General features: G+C 49.1%; 1 protein-coding gene across 1 annotated transcript in view; it reads right to left on the bottom strand.

The window, feature by feature from the left end:
- SMC1A (structural maintenance of chromosomes 1A) overlaps positions 1-16,999 on the bottom strand; it is a 96,662-nt gene extending 79,663 nt beyond the window's left edge. Inside the window, 3 exon segments of the mRNA XM_030194028.1 lie at positions 979-1,091; positions 14,349-14,537; positions 16,809-16,999. Of these exon segments, the coding sequence (XP_030049888.1) occupies positions 979-1,091; positions 14,349-14,537; positions 16,809-16,917 (411 nt within the window). The 5' untranslated portion in view covers positions 16,918-16,999.
- Positions 17,000-18,811: the final 1,812 nt, after the last annotated feature.

Below are 18,811 nucleotides of genomic sequence, written 5' to 3'. Positions count from 1 at the left end.
TTTGGACTCTTTGTATGTTTTTATTCAAGCATGTATCTCGAGAGGTCTGTAACCAAACGGTTTTCCTGGTACATGTAAGGTTGTTTGCAACAAGGTCCTGTCTGCCAGTCCTCTTTGATAGCCCAGGTTAATTATCATTAATTTTTTTTTCTTTTTGCATTATTACTTTCTTTGTAATTTTATTTAACTTTGTTTTTTTTTCTATCTGACTCCCTACCAGTAGAAGGGGTTCCTCTAGATTCTGTTTAGCAGCTTACATCATTACTTATTACTGTGATTCCAACTGTCTCTTGTTTTTTGGTGGTTATGCATCATTATATATTATATCCTGTACTTACAAAAAACAATCCAATTAGCTGTCGTGTTTTATACTCCTGAAACTTGGCCATGTTGGGCTTTTCAAAGATTTATTTGGACAGTCACATATCTGAATGTCTTTGGGATAGGTCTAAGTTTACCACTGTGGAAAATATATGTATGTTTTGAAGCCAGTCTGCTAACTGTCCTTAATTTCCACTGTTGTTATTTGCTTCTGTGGTTGCCTCTGCTGTTTGGTCTTTATTCTCAAGGTCTTTTAAGAACGGAATTCCAAGCTCCCTTTCAAGCCGCTCCTTAAAAGCAAATCATTTGGTTGTTGCCTCAGTCCAGTCTACAAAGTATGTAATCACTCCTGCTGCAGCCTTTTCAGGAGCTGGATCTTATAAGAAGCATCTCTTCCACCCCAGTGAAGGTCTGAATCTTTATCTTGCACTCCAGCAGAATAAGAATTAGCCCTTAGTGCTCCATTCTTGCATGTTATCTACTGCAGTGTGCTGCTAGTTAAATAAATAAAATTAGCCTTATCATTTTAATGATGACGGATCTCAGCTTGTTCACTGAACTGAATGGTCTATAAATATTTTTAATAAATGAAACAAAAATGCATGTTGTAGACTGAGTCGTGCTATGCAAGTATGCTCCCCACTCTGCTTTTGGTACCTGGAAGACCAGGAAGTTTCTGGCCTTGATAAGGATCCCCAGCTTCTCCAGCTCTTCACTGTACTCTTGCAGCTGCACCACCTTGCTATTAATTCTATACTCCGATGAACTGCCTATAAGAAAACATAAAATAGCAGCCTCCTTACTATCTTTAATACAGAGGTCACAATGCATCGCACTACCTTAAGAACAGAAGTTTGCATACTTTGCATGAGTTTTGCTGGTACTAAAGTGAGACTTCCAAGATGGAAAGAGTGTAACTGGTGAATTGCCACTTGGTGGGGGTGCTATTTAGGTTTAAATTCACTTTTCCTCAGTTGTTTCAAGGGGGGGGGGGGGGGTGTGTTAGAAAAGAATCAGGTTGCCTGCCTGCCAACCACTTTTTTTTTTTCTTATAAAGATTACTAGTGGAACCCAGCCCATTTCCTCAACAATGAAACGGGCCCTAGAAAGGCTTTCTTGTAAGCAATTTTTTGTCTCTCCCCTGCCCTCCCCTCCATCTCCAGCAATTCTCCTCTTCCCTGCTCTCCCATCCGTGTCCCACGATTCTCTTCTCTCCTGTCCTCTCCTCCCATCCCATCCATGTCCATCAATTCTGCTCTGCTCTCCCCTCAATATGCCGCGATTTTCTCTTCCTTTGTACCTCATTGCTTTCTGGCTGGCCTGGCTGGCTTCCCTTCCGGTTGGTAACATCCTGATGTCAGTTCACCTCCAGCGTTCCCTTCCTCCTCACTGTTCCGCCCTCTGCCGTCATTATGTTTTGACGAGAGGGCGGATGGAACGCTGGAGGCTGGCTGACGTCATGAAATGTTACGAACCCAGGCAGCCAGAAAGCGATGGAACATTGGAGGTGCAAATTATATATAGGATTAGTGGGTCAGAGGTTTACAATAAAAAGTGTGCTTTGGGTTTTTTTTTTTTTTTTTAAATTGCTCCTAGCTACAGATAACCAACCTAAGGTAAAATTATGTATCATACCTGATAATTTTCTTTCCATTAATCATAGCTGATCAATCCATAGACTGGTGGGTTGTGTCCATCTACCAGCAGGTGGAGATAGAGAGCAAACTTTGCCTCCCTATATGTGGTCATGTGCTGCCGGAAACTCCTCAGTATGTCGATATCAAAGCTCCATCCGCAGGACTCAGCACTTAGAGAATTACACCCACAAAGGGACACTCTGCCCAGCTCACCACCGCCGAAACGGGGGAGGGAATTAACCCAGCTCATCCCCACACAAGTGGGGGAGGGAATCCGTCCAGCTCATCCCCGCGGAGCGGGGGAGGGACACCAACCCCGCCGATGCGGGGGGGGATCTGGCTTATCCTGCAACCGCAACCGCGGGAGGAGCTGACTGACCCTAAGACCGCCGAAGCGGGGAGGGGTATCAAAGCTGCCCTACAGCCGCACGAAGCGGGAGGGAGTGCCGGCAGAATTTAAGTCTCAATCCAGCCCCGTAAAACGGAGGGGAGAGGAACGCAGCAGCTCACTGTAACACAAACTCGTCTCAACTCTTGAAGAATCCACGTGAAAAAAACTTGAACACGAAGTCCTCCTGAAGTAACTGAAGACTAAACTTGAACCTAAAATTTCAACCAGAATATAAACAGTACAGATATCTGGGAGGGGCTATGGATTGATCAGCTATGATTAATGGAAAGAACATATCAGGTATGATACATAATTTTACCTTCCATATCATCATGCTGATCAATCCATAGACTGGTGGGATGTACCGAAGCAGTACTCATCCAGGGCGGGACATAGAATCCCTTGACCACAACACTGAAGCTCCAAACCGGGCCTCCGCCCGAGCAGCCACAGTCAAGCGGTAATGTCTGGAGAAGGTATGGGCCGACGCCCAAGTTGCCGCCTTGCAAATCTCTACCAAGGAAACGGACCCGGCCTCTGCCATCGAGGCCGCCTGAGGTCTAGTGGAGTGGGCCTTCAACTGAATAGGCGGCACCTTCCCCGCAGCCACATAAGCCGCTGCAATGGCTTCCTTGACCCATCTTGCCACTGTAGGCTTAGCAGCCTGCAGACCCTTACGAGGACCAGCAAACAGGACAAACAGATGATCCGACTTCCGGAAATCATTGGTCACTTCCAAGTATCTGATGATGACCCGTCTCACATCCAGATATTGAGAGCAGAACACTCTTCTGGGTAGTCCTCCCTACGAAAGGAAGGGAGACAGAGCTGCTGACTCACATGGAAGCGAGAAACAATCTTGGGTAGGAAGGAAGGCACTGTGCGAATAGTCACTCCTGCCTCAGTGAACTGCAGAAAAAACTCTCGACAAGAGAGTGCCTGGAGCTCGGAAACTCTTCTGGCTGAAGTGATAGCCACCAAAAGACTGCTTTCAACGTCAGGTCTTTCAGAGATGCCCTCGACAAGGGTTCAAAAGGCGCGTTGTAAGGCTCTTAGCACCAGGTTTGAGATTCCACGCAGGCACCACTGAGTGCAGAGGAGGGCGCAGGTGATTAACTCCCTTTAGGAAACGCACCACATCTGGCTGCGAAGCCAGGGAAGCACCCTTCAGGCGGCCCCTGAAGCAAGCCAGGGCCGCTACCTGGACTTTCAGGGAACTGAGCGACAGGCCTTTCTCCAGACCTTCTTGCAGGAACGCCAGCACTGAAGAAATTGGAGCAGTAAAATGGAGAAAGTGAACCTGCTTCACACCACGCTGCAAAGGTACGCCAAACCCTGGCGTAAGCAGTAGAAGTAGAGTGCTTCCTCGCTCTCAGCAGAGTGGCGATGACCTTGTCCGAGAAGCCCTTCTTCCTCAGACTCTGCCGCTCAATAGCCAGGCAGATCAAAGGGGGAGGGATCCTCCATCACCACGGGACCCTGATGTAACAGGCCCTGCTCCACTGGCAGTCGCAGAGGTTCGTCCACTGAGAGCCTGATCAAGTCCGCATACCAGGGACGTCTGGGCCCAATCCGGACCCACCAGGATTATCTGGCCCGGATGCTTTCCCACCCGGTCTAGCACCCTGCCCAACATGGGCCAGGGCGGGAACACATAGAGAAGCTCTTGTGTCGGCCACTGTTGGAGAAGAGCATCTACTCCCAGGGATCGAGGGTCCCGTCCTCTGCTGAAAAAGCGCGGCACTTGGCAATTGGCCGATGACGCCATCAGATCTAGGCTCGGCTTGGCCCCAGCGCTTCGTGATGTCCAAGAACGCCTGAACAGATAGCTGCCACTCTCCGGGCTCCAAGGTATGGCGACTGAGAAAGTCCGCCTTGACATTCATGACTCCGGCAATGTGGGCCGCTGACAGCTGTTCCAGGTTCGCTTCCGCCCACTGGCATAGATTCATGGCCTCCTTGGCTAGAGGGGCGCTCTTGGTACCTCCCTGGCAGTTGACATAGGCCACAGCCGTGGCATTGTCCGACAGGACCCGTACAGGCTTCAACGCCAGTACCGGGATGAACTCCAAAAGCGCCAACCGAATGGCTCTGAGTTCCAGGAGGTTGATAGACCACTTTTACCTCTGCAGGAGACCAGAGCCCCTGCGCTGTCCTTCCCAAGCAGTGGGCTCCCCAGCCCGACAAAGAGGCGTCCGTCGTGACAACAATCCACTCCGGGGTCCCCAGAGGCATTCCTGCAGACAACTTGTCTGTCTGCGTCCACCAGCTCAGCGCCTTGCGCACTGCTGGGTCCAAGGGAAGGCGCACAGCATAATCCTCCGACATCGGAGTCCAGCGCTGCAGCAGAGAGTGTTGTAGTGGTCTCATATGAGCCCTGGCCCAGGGCACTACTTCCATCGTGGCCGTCAAAGAGCCCAACAGCTGCACATAGTCCCAAGCCACGAAGAGGAGAGGCTACTACGGAACTGGTCCATCTGAGCCTGAAGCTTGACAATCCGCTTGTCTGGCAGGAACACTCTGCCCACTTGGGTGTCGAATCGAACTCCCAGATACTCCAGGGACTGAGTTGGGCGCAGCTGGCTTTCCTCCCAGTTGATGATCCACCCCAGGGAGCTCAAAAGAGCAACCACCCGGTTCACAGCTTTGCCACACTCTGCATAAGAGGGGGCTCAGATCAACCAGTCGTCCAGATAAGGATGGACTTGTACTCCTTCCTTCCTCAGGAAGGCCGCGATGACCATTACTTTGGAGAAGGTCCGCGGAGCAGTAGCCAACCCGAACGGGAGGGCTCTGAACTGGAAGTGTCGGCCAGTACTGCAAAACGCAGAAAGCGTTAATGAGAAGGCCAGATGGGAATATTCAAGTACGCTTCCTTGATGTCCAAGGATGCCAGGAACTCTCCTGCCTGCACTGCCGCTATAACAGAGCGGAGGGTCTCCATGCGAAAGAGCCTGATTGACCCCTTGAGGTCGAGGATAGGCCGTACAGAACCTCCTTTCTTTGGTACCACAAAGTAAATGGAGTAACGTCCCTTGCCAAGCTGATTTTCTGGCACCGGAACGACCGCACCCAGGCGGATCAGATTGTCCAAGGTCTGCTGCACTGCCACAGCTTTGACCGGAGACTTGCAGGGAGAGAGTACAAACCCGTCTCTTAAGGGTCGGCAGAACTCTAGCTTGTAGCCGTCTCTGATGACTTCCAGCACTCAAGCGTCTGAAGTTATAGTTATCCACTCGCCCAGAAACGAGGACAGCCGTCCTCCAATCTGCACTGGGGCGTGGACCAAGGCCCCGTCATTGGGTACGAGACCCTAGGGGAGGACCGGAGGGAGCACCTCCGGGACGGCGGTCTCTGCAAAAGGAATGCTGCTTGGGGGAGAATTTCCTCTTGAAGGAAGAGGGGGCAGAGGAGCCCGACCTGCCCGGGCGGGTACCGACGGGCTTCCTGAAAACCGTCCTCTGGAGGTACCGGGGCGAGCACTAGCCCGAGCCTGACCTCTGGTAACCTCTTGCCCTTAGACGTGCCGAGATCGGTCACGATTTTGTCCAGCTCGACCCTAAAGAGCAGCTTGCCTTAAAAGGCAATCTAGCCAGGCGGGATTTAGAGGCGAGGTCAGCAGACCTATGCCTCAGCCAAAGCCACCGCCGCGCAGAGATTGTCTGAGCCATGCCTTTAGCTGAGGCCCTCAAGACATCATACAGCAAGTCTGCCAAATAGGCTAAGCCCGATTCCAGGGCCGGCCAATCAGCCCTCAAGGAATGATCCGAGGGGGAAGCCCGCTGCACCATAGTCAGGCACGCCCTGGCCACATAGGAGCCGCAAACTGAGGCCTGCAAACTTAAAGCAGCCGCCTCAAAGGACGACCTTAAGGCCGCCTCCAATCTTCTGTCTTGGGCGTCCTATAGGGCCGTGCCACCTTCCACCGGCAACGCCGTTTTCTTAGTCACTGCAGTGATTAAAGAAACCACGGTAGGCCACAGATAGGCCTCACGTTCACTTTCAGGCAAAGGACAGAGGCGGGACAAAGCCCTAACCACTTTAAGGCTCGCTTCCGGGGCATCCCACTGAGCCGAAATTAAGGTGTGCATGGCATCATGCACGTGGAAGGTTCTATGCGGGCGCTTCGTCCCCAGCATAATGGCAGAGCCAACAGGGGCTGAGGGAGAGACGTCCTCTGGAGAGGAAATCTTCAAAATGCCCATGGCCTGCATTAACAGGTTGGGCAAATCCTCTGAGCTAAAGAGCCGCGCTGCAGAGGGGTCATCCGCTCCATCCGAGCGGGGATCCATCTCCTCCAAAGAATCCGCAAAGGACCGTTGGGAGAACTCAGATACGCTGCCCTCATCTACATCGGAGGAGACAAAGTCCTCCAAGGCCTGGGAATCAACCTGAGGGCGTTTACCTCCGGGGGCCTCAACCTCTTTACCAGACGAGGGAGCAGGGGCAGCGTTTTGCATAAGGAAGGCCTGATGCAGCAGCAAAACAAACTCGGGGGAGAAACCCCGCATACTGTGCATTTCCGCAGCCTGGGCTACAGCCCTAGACGCACCCTCAACCGGCGCTCGCAAGAGCGGGGGAGAGACATGCTGCGCATCCAAGATGGCGTCCGGCGCGACACTCCGCGAAGGAGCCGCGCGGGAAGAACGGCGCTTAACTTTAGCCGCTTTTGTGCCGTCGCCCAAATTAAGGGCGTTCATGGCATCAATGTCTCCCACCTCAAGGGCGGCCCAAGAAGAAGCCGTCCGAGCCGCGTGGCCGGCCAATATGGCGGAGGCGAGCCGCGGGGGATGGGCGTTTATGGCGGGAAAAACCGCCACACCGGAGGAAGGACCGGGACACTCATCGATCACGAAACTGTCACCCAACAAGGGCGAATCAGACTTTAAGACCCCCGCATCCCCTCTGGAAGCGCACACGCGATCCGGGGAGCGACTCTTTGCGCCCTCGCCCTCCGACGCCATAGGCCACGTGGAGACCAATCGGGGAACCCCCCTGCCCGCTATAAAAGGTAAAAATTACCTGCTGTCCGCTCCGAGCTGTAACGACCTGGTGTCCCAGTGAGTAGCTGCAATAAACGTTTAAATAAACGTCGAAATAAACGCCTTTAAGGACGTTCAAAAATTTTTTTTTTTTCAAACGGAGCCAGCGGGAGGGGGGAGAAAAGGAGGGACCTGGCGCCACCAGGTTTGCACTTGCTCAAGAAGAGCCCTCAACCCCAGGCACTCAACAAAACCTAAAAATTAGGCTTGGAGGCCTAGCCAGAGCTGCTGCTGTGTGTGTGACCACCACCTGCTGAGATAGAGAACATACTGAGGAGTTTCCGGCAGCACATGACCACATATAGGGAGGCAAAGTTTGCTCTCTATCTCCACCTGCTGGTAGATGGACACAACCCACCAGTCTATGGATTGATCAGCATGATGATATGGAAGAGGCCCTTTCATAGGCGTCCCGTATAAGAGGCTTGGGGAGGCTAAGCCTCCACAGCCCAACCGTGACCTTCCCCTGCTGCCCTGACAAGCGCAGGGCTCCTTCCCTCCCGACTCAGCTCCCCGATCGGCAGCCCCCCTCCCCCTCACGCGGGTGTTTTACCTTCCGTGGCAGCAACATCTGTGAGGAAGAAGGCACTGCAGGCTCGCCTCTGGCTCCAGCTTCTCCCTTCGCTCTTCACACACTGTCCCACCTTCTCCGATGATGCATTTCCTGTTTCCGCAAGGGCGGGACACTGTGTGAAGAGGGAAGGGAGAAGCTGGAGGCCTGCAGTGCCTTCTTCTTTACTGACATCTCTGCCACGGACAGTAAAAGTGTTAAACGTTTGGGGGGGGGGGGGGCAGGAAGGAACAGAGAGGAGGGCTGTCAGGGAGCTGAGGGAGGGCAGGGAGAATCACTGGATATGGAGGGGAGGGCAGGGGGAGAGAACAGATCACTGGACATGGAGAGAAGGGGAGGGCAGGGGGAGAAAAAAAAAAAAGATCGCTGGAGAGGAGGGGAGGGCCGGGGAGAGGAGAATTGCTGGCCATGGATGGATGGAGTGGAGGGCAGGGGGAGAGAAATGCTGGACAAGGATGGAGGGAAGGAAAGACAAAGGAAGGAGATGCACACAGATGGAGTGGAAGGGAGAGAGGAGAAATGCTGGTCATGGATGGAGGGGAGGGAAGACAGAAGTAGATGCACGTGGATGGAGGGGAGTGAAAAGAAATGCTGGATATGGATGGAGGGAAAATTGCTGAATTTAAGGGCTACAACAATTTAAGATGTTGAAACTGGAGAAAGGATAGGGACAGGGTTACAGATGGTAGGCAGGACGCATAAGGACACAGAAGGATGGTGGACATGGTGAGAGAAAAAATATCAAATGGAAAGAAGACACTGCATAAAACAGAAGACACTGGCACCAAAGCTAATAGAAAAGCTAAATGCTCAGACAGCAAAGGTAGAAAACATTTTTTTGTTCCGAATTTATTAATTGGAATATATCAGCTTTTGAAAATGTGGATCTGTGATATTTTGCATGCAAGTTTCAATTTTTCTAGTATTGCTGCATGCTGAGTCTGACTTCTTAAGGTAACTTTCCAGTTCAGTATTTTGCCTTCATATTTTTTTATTTTTGTTACATTTGTACCCCGCACTTTCCCACTTATGGCAGGCTCAATGCGGCAGGCAATGGAGGGTTAAGTGACTTGCCCAGAGTCACAAGGAGCTGCCTGTGCTGGGAATCGAACTCAGTTCCTCATGACCAAAGTCCACCACCCTAACCACTAGGCCACTCCTCCACTCATATCTGTCGTGTCATGTGTTTTTCATGCATGATCAAGATGCAGTATTCTGCTAGTGTGTAGTATTTGCAGCCCTTTTTGTTTTGTTTTTGTTTCACTAGGTTGTGTACTGGTGTTTCAGAGCCCGGTGTAATTATAGTACTGCCTTTCCACGCATAAGGTTGTAGCTCGTCCTGTCCTTGGAATTAGTGCTGTTATGGTTTGGTAAGGTTATGAGTGTGTTTTTGCACAAGTTTGTGTATAGTGTTTTGGAGAGATTGTGTGTTGGCCTTACTGAGGTGGCACCAAAACATCAGAAAGGGTATAGAGCCTAAATCATGACACACTACCTCTTGAAGGATCTATATATGGTCGTTAATAAAAGGAGCTCATTGTGAACACTATCCACCCTAAAAGGGTGTTTTGTGGCTCTACAAGAGAATTGTGATCTTATGATCCCTTGTTTCAAATTGTTGATGGCCTGCATTTTCCATATGGATGGTATATTGGGGTATTAGTGTCTGCCCAGTGTAATATTTATGGTAAAGTAAGGTTCTGAGTGTGTTTTTGCACAAAGTTGTGCATAGTGTTTTGCAGTTGAGCGATTGTGGTTAGTATATGCTTTGAGCAACCACTTTATTCTTTGACATATGATACATATCTAATATCTAAATTTAATAAAAGGTATTAATTGTGACTATTTTAACTTTTTTTTGTGTGTTGTCAGACAATTATGGATGTAAGCTTCGCCCCTGGCCCCACCCCCTTTAGCCTCCCCAAACAGTTGGGCCACCGACCGCCTATGGGCCCTTTTACTAAAGGGTTTTTATTTCATTTTCAGTATTTTTCACTAAGAGGTCGTGGCACGGGTAGAGAGTGGGTGTGGTAATGTTAGCCAGCTAGCAGGTTACACTTAACTCTACGCAAGCCAGGTAGCATGTACTAACACAGGAGCACTTAATGCCTCCTAAACAGGAGGCAATAAACAGTCCCACATTAACCTCCTGCAGGTATTTTTAACACACAAACTGCAATAAGAGATTGAGGGAATGCTCCCAAGAGGTGCTGTATTCAATCTGGGTTAGCACACAGTAAAATCCTGCATTACAACACGTTAAGCCTAGATCTGAATGCACTATATTTTGGGGAGAACTTAGGGGCCCTTTTATTAATGTAATTACATTACAGCCTCAATTTAAATACACTTTTAAGTAGCTCCTTCTCAGTCATGACCCTGCTAACCTTAGTCTGACATGGCCTTTTATTTCTTACTGTGCATCTTATCTTGATTAGACTGTATGGCTGAAAACGTAGGGACTCTTAAGTGCACCAACAGCACTGCATGTACTATATATGAACGGTGACACAAGACTGTAATTTATTGCGGTATTAAAAACATAACGGTGTATCTACAAGTAAAACATTATAGCAACTCATTGGGTGCTTCGGAATTGAATGAAAATAAGGTCAAACTGGTATCTGAAACGCTCACACTGATTAGATACCTTGCTAAGTTTCATCGTATTTGGGATTGTTATCATACTTGGAGATCAGGTAACAATAACTGATCCACGATTGGGCATTTGCTGGGTGCTGACTGCATATATTTGGTAACCTATTGGAGTTCCTTGTATAGATATAACTGGGAGGCCTTATGGGGTTTTTGGGATAGGGGAGGGGTGATGGGAGGGTAATTTGATATAAGATGCTTCTGCTCTGTTTTCGCTGTTCTTGAAGTTTATTACTTTGTATTTTTGTTTTAATTTTGCAAAAACAGCTTTGAAAAAAAAAAAAAACCAAACCACACTGAATGTGTTACCTTTGTAGTTATAGTGGCTATATTATTGAAGTTAATCTTGTGTATGTTCATGTACCCGTTCCGCCGAACGCCTCTGGCGGAAATCTCGGGCCCTTGCTGATTTCTTACACTTTAAGTTCATGCTGACCTCCTTCCAATCTGCTCTTTTACGTGCCAAACAGGATTATTATATCCAACTGACCAACTCTCTTGGCTCTAATCCTCGACTTCTCTTCACCACATTGAACTCTCTCCTCAAGGTGCCCCCTCCCCCAACTCCCCCTTCATTATCTCCTCAGACCCTTGCTGAATTCTTTCACAAGGTTCAAAAGATAAACCTTGCTTTCTCTACTTCATCACCTCTCCCTCCACTAGTCCGTTCCCCTCTCTCTCCTTCCCCTCATTCCCTTTCCTCCTTTCCTGAAGTTACTATTGAGGAAACTACACTTCTCCTTTCTTCCTCAAAATGTACCACCTGTTCCTCTGATCCCATTCCCACCCACCTTCTTAATGCCATCTCTCCTGCTCTTATTCCTTTTATCTGTCACATTCTCAACCTCTCACTTTCCACTGCGACTGTCCCTGCTGCCTTTAAACATGCTGTGGTCACACCTCTCCTTAAGAAGCCTTCACTCGACCCTACTTGTCCCTCTAATTACCGACCCTCCTTCCTTTTCTCTCCAAATTACTTGAGCGTGCTGTTCACCGCTGCTGCCTTGATTTTCTCTCCTCACATGCTATTCTTGACCCACTACAATCTGGTTTTCGCCCTCTCCACTCAACCAAAACTGCGCTTACTAAAGTCTCCAATGACCTATTACTGGCTAAATCCAGAGGTCTCTATTCCATCCTCATTCTTCTTGATCTTTCCGCTGCTTTTGACACTGTCGATCACAGCATACTCCTTGATACCCTGTCCTCACTTGGATTCCAGGGCTCTGTCCTTTCCTGGTTCTCTTCCTACCTCTCCCTCCGCACCTTCAGTGTTCACTCTGGTGGATCCTCTTCTACTTCTATCCCTCTGCCTGTCGGCGTACCTCAGGGTTCTGTTCTTGGTCCCCTCCTCTTTTCTATCTACACTTCATCCCTTGGTTCATTAATCTCATCCCATGGCTTTTCCTACCATCTCTATGCTGATGACTCCCAAATCTACCTTTCTACCCCTGATATCTCACCTTGCTTCCAAACCAAAGTTTCAGCGTGCTTGTCTGACATTGCTGTCTGGATGTCTCAACGCCACCTGAAATTAAATATGACCAAAACCGAGCTTCTCATTTTCCCCCCCCAAACCCACCTCCCCGCTCCCCCCGTTTTCTATTTCTGTTGATGGCTCTCTCATTCTCCCTGTCTCCTCAGCTCGAAACCTTGGGGTCATCTTTGACTCTTCTCTCTCCTTCTCTGCTCATATCCAGCAGATTGCCAAGACCTGTCGTTTCTTTCTTTACAACATCCGTAAAATCCGCCCCTTTCTTTCCGAGCACTCTACCAAAACCCTCATCCACACCCTTGTCACCTCTCGTTTAGACTACTGCAATCTGCTTCTTGCTGGCCTCCCACTTAGTCACCTCTCCCCTCTCCAGTCGGTTCAAAACTCTGCTGCCCGTCTCATCTTCCGCCAGGGTCGCTTTACTCATACTACCCCTCTCCTCAAGACCCTTCACTGGCTCCCTATCCGTTTTCGCATCCTGTTCAAACTTCTTCTACTAACCTATAAATGTACTCACTCTGCTGCTCCCCAGTATCTCTCCACACTCGTCCTTCCCTACACCCCTTCCCGTGCACTCCGCTCCATGGATAAATCCTTCTTATCTGTTCCCTTCTCCACTACTGCCAACTCCAGACTTCGCGCCTTCTGTCTTGCTGCACCCTACGCCTGGAATAAACTTTCTGAGCCCCTACGTCTTGCCCCATCCTTGGCCACCTTTAAATCTAGACTGAAAGCCCACCTCTTTAACATTGCTTTTGACTCGTAACCACTCGCCTCCACCTACCCTCCTCTCTTCCTTCCCGTTCACATTAATTGATTTGATTTGCTTACTTTATTTATTTTTTGTCTATTAGATTGTAAGCTCTTTGAGCAGGGACTGTCTTTCTTCTATGTTTGTGCAGCGCTGCGTACGCCTTGTAGAGCTACAGAAATGCTAAACAGTAGTAGTAATTTCTGTGGTTTACAATAAAAAGTGTGCTTTGGTTTTTTTTTTTTTTTTTTTAAACCACACAGCAGAAATCCGCTGCTCAATGCAAAATGTTCCCCTGTCAGTACATGAGTGGCAATTGGTTCATACACTAAATAGGAAAAGTAACATTTAAAAATTTGTTTAAATAGAAAAAAAAAAAAAACACAACATCACTGGGTCGGCACCCCCCTCCCTAAACAACAAAATCCCTAGTGACTGGCAGCACCCACTCTCTCCCCATGACCCAACCCCCCTGCCTGAACATTAAGAATTGTCACATCCGAACTCCAAAGCCCCCTCTGGTACTCCCCATTGAGTGATGTCCTGTAACTCCTACCTCTACACTGCCATCTGAAAAATGGCAGGATCTGACCCTACGATGCACATCCTAACTGCAAGTCTCAGTCCAGATTCCCAAATAAAGAAAAATACACCTCTTACTTAGCAGCCTGATCCTACACAGTCTGTCCCAGGGTGCACTGCATGGAGTCATATGCCACCATTTTTCAAGATGGCAATGTGGCCATTACTTCCCCCATCACATACCTTAAAGAAGCAGATCTGGAGGGCCAGTGGAATGGGGCCCCTAGACAGGGGGTAAGGGTCAAGAAGTGTTTACACCAAGGACAATTGGCCAATGCAGAAAGCTAGGGCGGGGGGGGGGGGGGGCATTAAAATCCCCTCAACTAACCTTCTACTCCAACCCAGACCTGGTGATATATTTCTCACATTAAATTGCCTGGTAAACATCAGTGCACAGCTGAAAATTTCTCTGCACTGCAGCAAAAACTGATAGCCTCCTCACCATGCATTTTAATATGCAGTGTGCTAATGTCTACCATGCAAGTTAACTTCAACACCGAAACCCTTTTTGCATTGTGTGTCCAGTAAAAAGAGCATTGACCACTTGTTAACTGTGCACTTCTGCCCAGTAGCTTTCTGCATCAACCCTTAAGTTCCAGGCTGCTACCCAGAAATTAAATCCTGGGCACAATATTATTACTACTCAAATGTACTAGCATAAATACCAACAAAAGACATACAAAGCTCAATAATGATAAGACAGAAACTGCATTATAATACAGAGAAAACAAAATACAGTAAAAACTATTTAAAACCACATAAAGCAAACATTGTGCAGCAGATGTCCAATAGCACCTCAGTTCCCAACAGTACTTGCAGCCAAAGAAACCTCTCACACACACATAATCCCCATACCCCTGACCCACAGACTTATTAGGGTTAGGGCCACACATTGCCACATACCAACAATGATGCGGGCAAAGGTGCGCTCCTCACCACCATCTTCAGCGTACACCATGCTGACAAAAGCACGGTTGGCAGCAGGCTTTCCAACAGGAGCCCCATGGATGAGATCTTTCAGTGTCTTCACTCGAAGATTGCTTGTTTTCTCACCCAGCACAAAGCTGATGGCATCCATCAGGTTTGACTTCCCTGCAGCAGCACAAGCAAAAGAAGAGTCACTCAGAGGTTAATTTTATAAAGTGGTTCCCACGAGTGAAACCTATAACACACAAAGGGCTTTTCTAAAATTTTATGAGCACATACACATGTAAAAACAAAATTTAAAAAAAAAACACAAAAAACTTACAGAAAAAGTGCATCTACTTTTATGAGATCTGTACAGAGAAATCCTCAGGGGTGTAGTTTGGGCAGTGATGAAGTACAGGCATATTTTACAAAATAAACATACACAACCTTTTTCAGAGCAGGTGTAAGTTTTATGCATAGACTGCTTCTGGGAATTGGAAAAGGTTCAAAGAAGAGCAACCAAAATGATAAAGGGGATGGAACTCCTCTCGTATGAGGAAACACTAAAGAGATTAGGGCTCATCAGCTTGGAAAACAGACAGATGAGGGGAGATATGATTGAGGTCTACAAAATCTTTACAAGTAAATCGATTTTTTGCTCGTTTCAAAAGTGCAAAAACTAGGGGACGCTCAAGGAAGCTACACATAGATACTTTTAAAACAAACAGGAGGAAATATTTTTTCACTCAATTAATAGTTAAGTTCTGGAACTCTTTGCCGGAGGATGTTGTAAAAGCAGTTAGTGTATCTGGGTTTCAAAAAAAGGTCTGGACAAGTTCCTGGAGGAAAAGTCCATTGTCTGCTATTGAGGCAGATATGGGGAAACAACTGCTTGTCCCAGGATTTGTAGTATGGAATGTTGCTATTGGGTTTCTGCCAGGTACTTGTGACCTGGCTTGGCCACGGTTTGGAAACAAGATACTGGACTAGATGGACCATTGGTCTGACTCAGTATGTACATAAGTACATAAGTACATAAGTAGTGCCATACTGGGAAAGACCAAAGGTCCATCTAGCCCAGCATCCTGTCACCGACAGTGGCCAATCCAGGTCAAGGGCACCTGGCACGCTCCCCAAACGTAAAAACATTCCAGACAAGTTATACCTAAAAATGCGGAATTTTTCCAAGTCCATTTAATAGCGGTCTATGGACTTGTCCTTTAGGAATCTATCTAACCCCTTTTTAAACTCCGTCAAGCTAACCGCCCGTACCACGTTCTCCGGCAACGAATTCCAGAGTCTAATTACACGTTGGGTGAAGAAAAATTTTCTCCGATTCGTTTTAAATTTACCACACTGTAGCTTCAACTCATGCCCTCTAGTCCTAGTATTTTTGGATAGCGTGAACAGTCGCTTCACATCCAACCGATCCATTCCACTCATTATTTTATACACTTCTATCATATCTCCCCTCAGCCGTCTCTTCTCCAAGCTGAAAAGCCCTAGCCTTCTCAGCCTCTCTTCATAGGAAAGTCGTCCCATCCCCACTACCATTTTCGTCGCCCTTCGCTGTACCTTTTCCAATTCTACTATATCTTTTTTGAGATACGGAGACCAGTACTGAACACAATACTCCAGGTGCGGTCGCACCATGGAGCGATACAACGGCATTATAACATCCGCACACCTGGACTCCATACCCTTCCTAATAACACCCAACATTCTATTCGCTTTCCTAGCCGCAGCAGCACACTGAGCAGAAGGTTTCAGCGTATCATCGACGACGACACCCAGATCCCTTTCTTGATCCGTAACTCCTAACGCGGAACCTTGCAAGACGTAGCTATAATTCGGGTTCCTCTTACCCACATGCATCACTTTGCACTTGTCAACATTGAACTTCATCTGCCACTTGCACTATGCTTACTCTTATATTCTTATAAAGAAACATAGTGGCCTATATTACCTTTACAAAACAGGATTAAAAATGGGCACCCTTTTGATTACAAGATTACCATCAGTCAATGTCGAAAAGGTAAGAGGGTGCAAGCAAATCTGGGCATCACATACTGACGAGGATCTGGCAGAACAGCACTGCGCTGTCTGTAAAGTGGAGCGCTCATGCACAGGACTCCTCTGCCTGTATCCTAAAAGACATGGCTAGCGGTATGGGGTGGGTATGGGAAAGGGGCACCGTCTAAGTAGAAGTGCCAATAGGACTTTATTATCCTTTGCCCGCCCCCCACCACCACCACCAAAAAACTTATGCTACCGGTGCAGAATTCAACAACCCTGTGGCAAAACATTGTGCATTTAATACAGATAACAACCATCAGGCTTATTCCATCTGTTTCCATGCTACGGGACCGATATAACCTCTGGCTTTACACTTGCTGAGAGCCCGAGGATCCATATGCAACATCGTTACTCCTGCACCTCAACCCTGGGGCTGACCTGAGCCATTGGGGCCGATGATGGCCGTAAATCTGCGGAAGGGGCCGATGATCTGCCGCCCCTTGTACGACTTGAAGTTCTCGATCTCGATGAGTTTGAGGAAACCCATGACTGCTGCGCAGCGAGGCCGCCCCTACTGCTCTCCCTCCTTCGGGGCCTCGTCGGTTACCTCCGGGTCCCGGAACTTTCCTCCTGAGGAAAAACACAAACACTACCAAGAGCGCGCGCTACCAGCTGCATCTCGCGAGATTAAGGTCTCGTCGCGTTTCCTATTACGCTCCCTAACCGCTTTCCCTCGAGAGCGCTACGAAACGAGGCCAAAGAAAAGGAGGTTTAATGACCAGAGACGGCATGAGCCTATCTGCCCCATTATCTGGACTGAAGACAGTGGGCGGAGCTTGCCGCCATATTGGTCAGAACAAAACAATAGCAAACTTTTGTGGTGCCCCGTTTTGTTAAACTTTCTAGGTTTTGCATTCTCTCTTTTAGGAGGGGATCGAGGGGTTTGTGAAGGGGGAAGGTTATATTCAAAATGTATTTGTCAGTGCTTGCTTTATTTACAATGCTGTATTGTGGATTTCAACACAGCTGCTATATATCTTTATTTTTTGCTTATGACATATATTTTATATACAAATATCAATAGCAAACGCTTATGACAGCCTTTGTGTGTGTGTGTGTGTTTTTTATTTGAAAGCTCCTCATGAAGGTTCACGTAGGGGACTGCTTCTCCTAGTGGCCTATTGACTAGGGTGGTGAACCTTGGTCCTGAGGAACTGAGTTCGATTCCCAGCTCAGACAGAGACAGCTCCTTGTGACTCTGGGCAAGTCACTTAACTCTCCATTACCCCATGTAAGCCGGATTGAGCCTGCCATGAGTGGGAAAGCGCGGGGTACAAATGTAACAAAAAAAAAAAAGCCAGTCTGGTTTTCAGGATATCTACAATGAATCTGAATGAGCTACATTTTTGCATGCACTGCTGCCTTGCTATGCAAATTCATTGTGGATAACTTGAAAACCAGACTAGCGGCTATGCCGCAAGGACTGGGTTGAGAAGTATTAGTTTAGGGGGTTAAATATCCTAGTTCCCGTCCTGATTATAGCATACAACTAGCCGTTAAGCCCGTAAAAACGGGCGGGTATTGGAATGTTTTTTTCCCCAAGGCCCCCCTCCCGTTGCAGCTGCAAAGCCCCCTGCCATCCTCCTTCCCTGCCAGCTCCAAGGCCCCCTCTGTCCCTCCCTCCCAGCTCCAAGGCTCCCTCTGTCCCTCCCTCCCAGCTCCAAGGCTCCAGTCCTCCCCCCTTCCCAGCTGCAAGGCCCCCTGTCCTCCCTCCCTCCCAGTTCCAAGGCCCCAGGCCCTCCCCCCCAGCTCCCAAGGCCCCCTTCCCTCCCTCCCAGTTCCAAGGCCCCCTGCTCTCCCTCACAACTGTAAGGGGCCCCATTCCCTCACAACTGTAAGGGGCCCCCTGCCCTCCCTCCCAGCTCCAAGGCTCCGGTCCTCCCCCCTTCCCAGCTGCAAGGCCCCCTGCCTGCCCACCCTCCCTCCCTCCCAGTTCCAAGGCCCAGGCCCTCCCCCCAGCTCCCAAGGCCCCCTGCCCTCCCTCCCAGTTCCAAGGCCCCCTGCCCTCCCTCCCAGTTCCAAGGCCCCAGGCCCCCCCAGCTCCCAAGGCCCCCTGCCCTCCCTCCCTCCCTTCCAGTTCCAAGGCCCCCCCTTCTTCCCAGCCAGCTGGAAGGCCCCCTTCAGTCCAGCCCTCCCAGCTCCAAGGCCCCCCTCCTTCTGAGACCTCCCATGTCCGTCCCCCCCAAGGTAGCCGCCACCACCCCCCCCCCCCCCCCCTTCACCCGGCCCGGGCCCTCTCTTCGTTATTCAACTTACAGCAGCGCCGAAACAGCAGCAAGCAGCAGCTCCCGTTGGCCTTCCTTCACTGCCTGTGCCCCGCCCTCGTGTGACGTCACGTCGGCGAGGGCGGGGCACAGGCAGTGAAGGAAGGCCAATGGGAG

Source organism: Microcaecilia unicolor, chromosome 2, assembly GCF_901765095.1.
Source record: "Microcaecilia unicolor chromosome 2, aMicUni1.1, whole genome shotgun sequence".
Lineage (NCBI taxonomy): Eukaryota > Metazoa > Chordata > Amphibia > Gymnophiona > Siphonopidae > Microcaecilia > Microcaecilia unicolor.
This window is presented reverse-complemented; position numbering and strand designations above follow the sequence as displayed.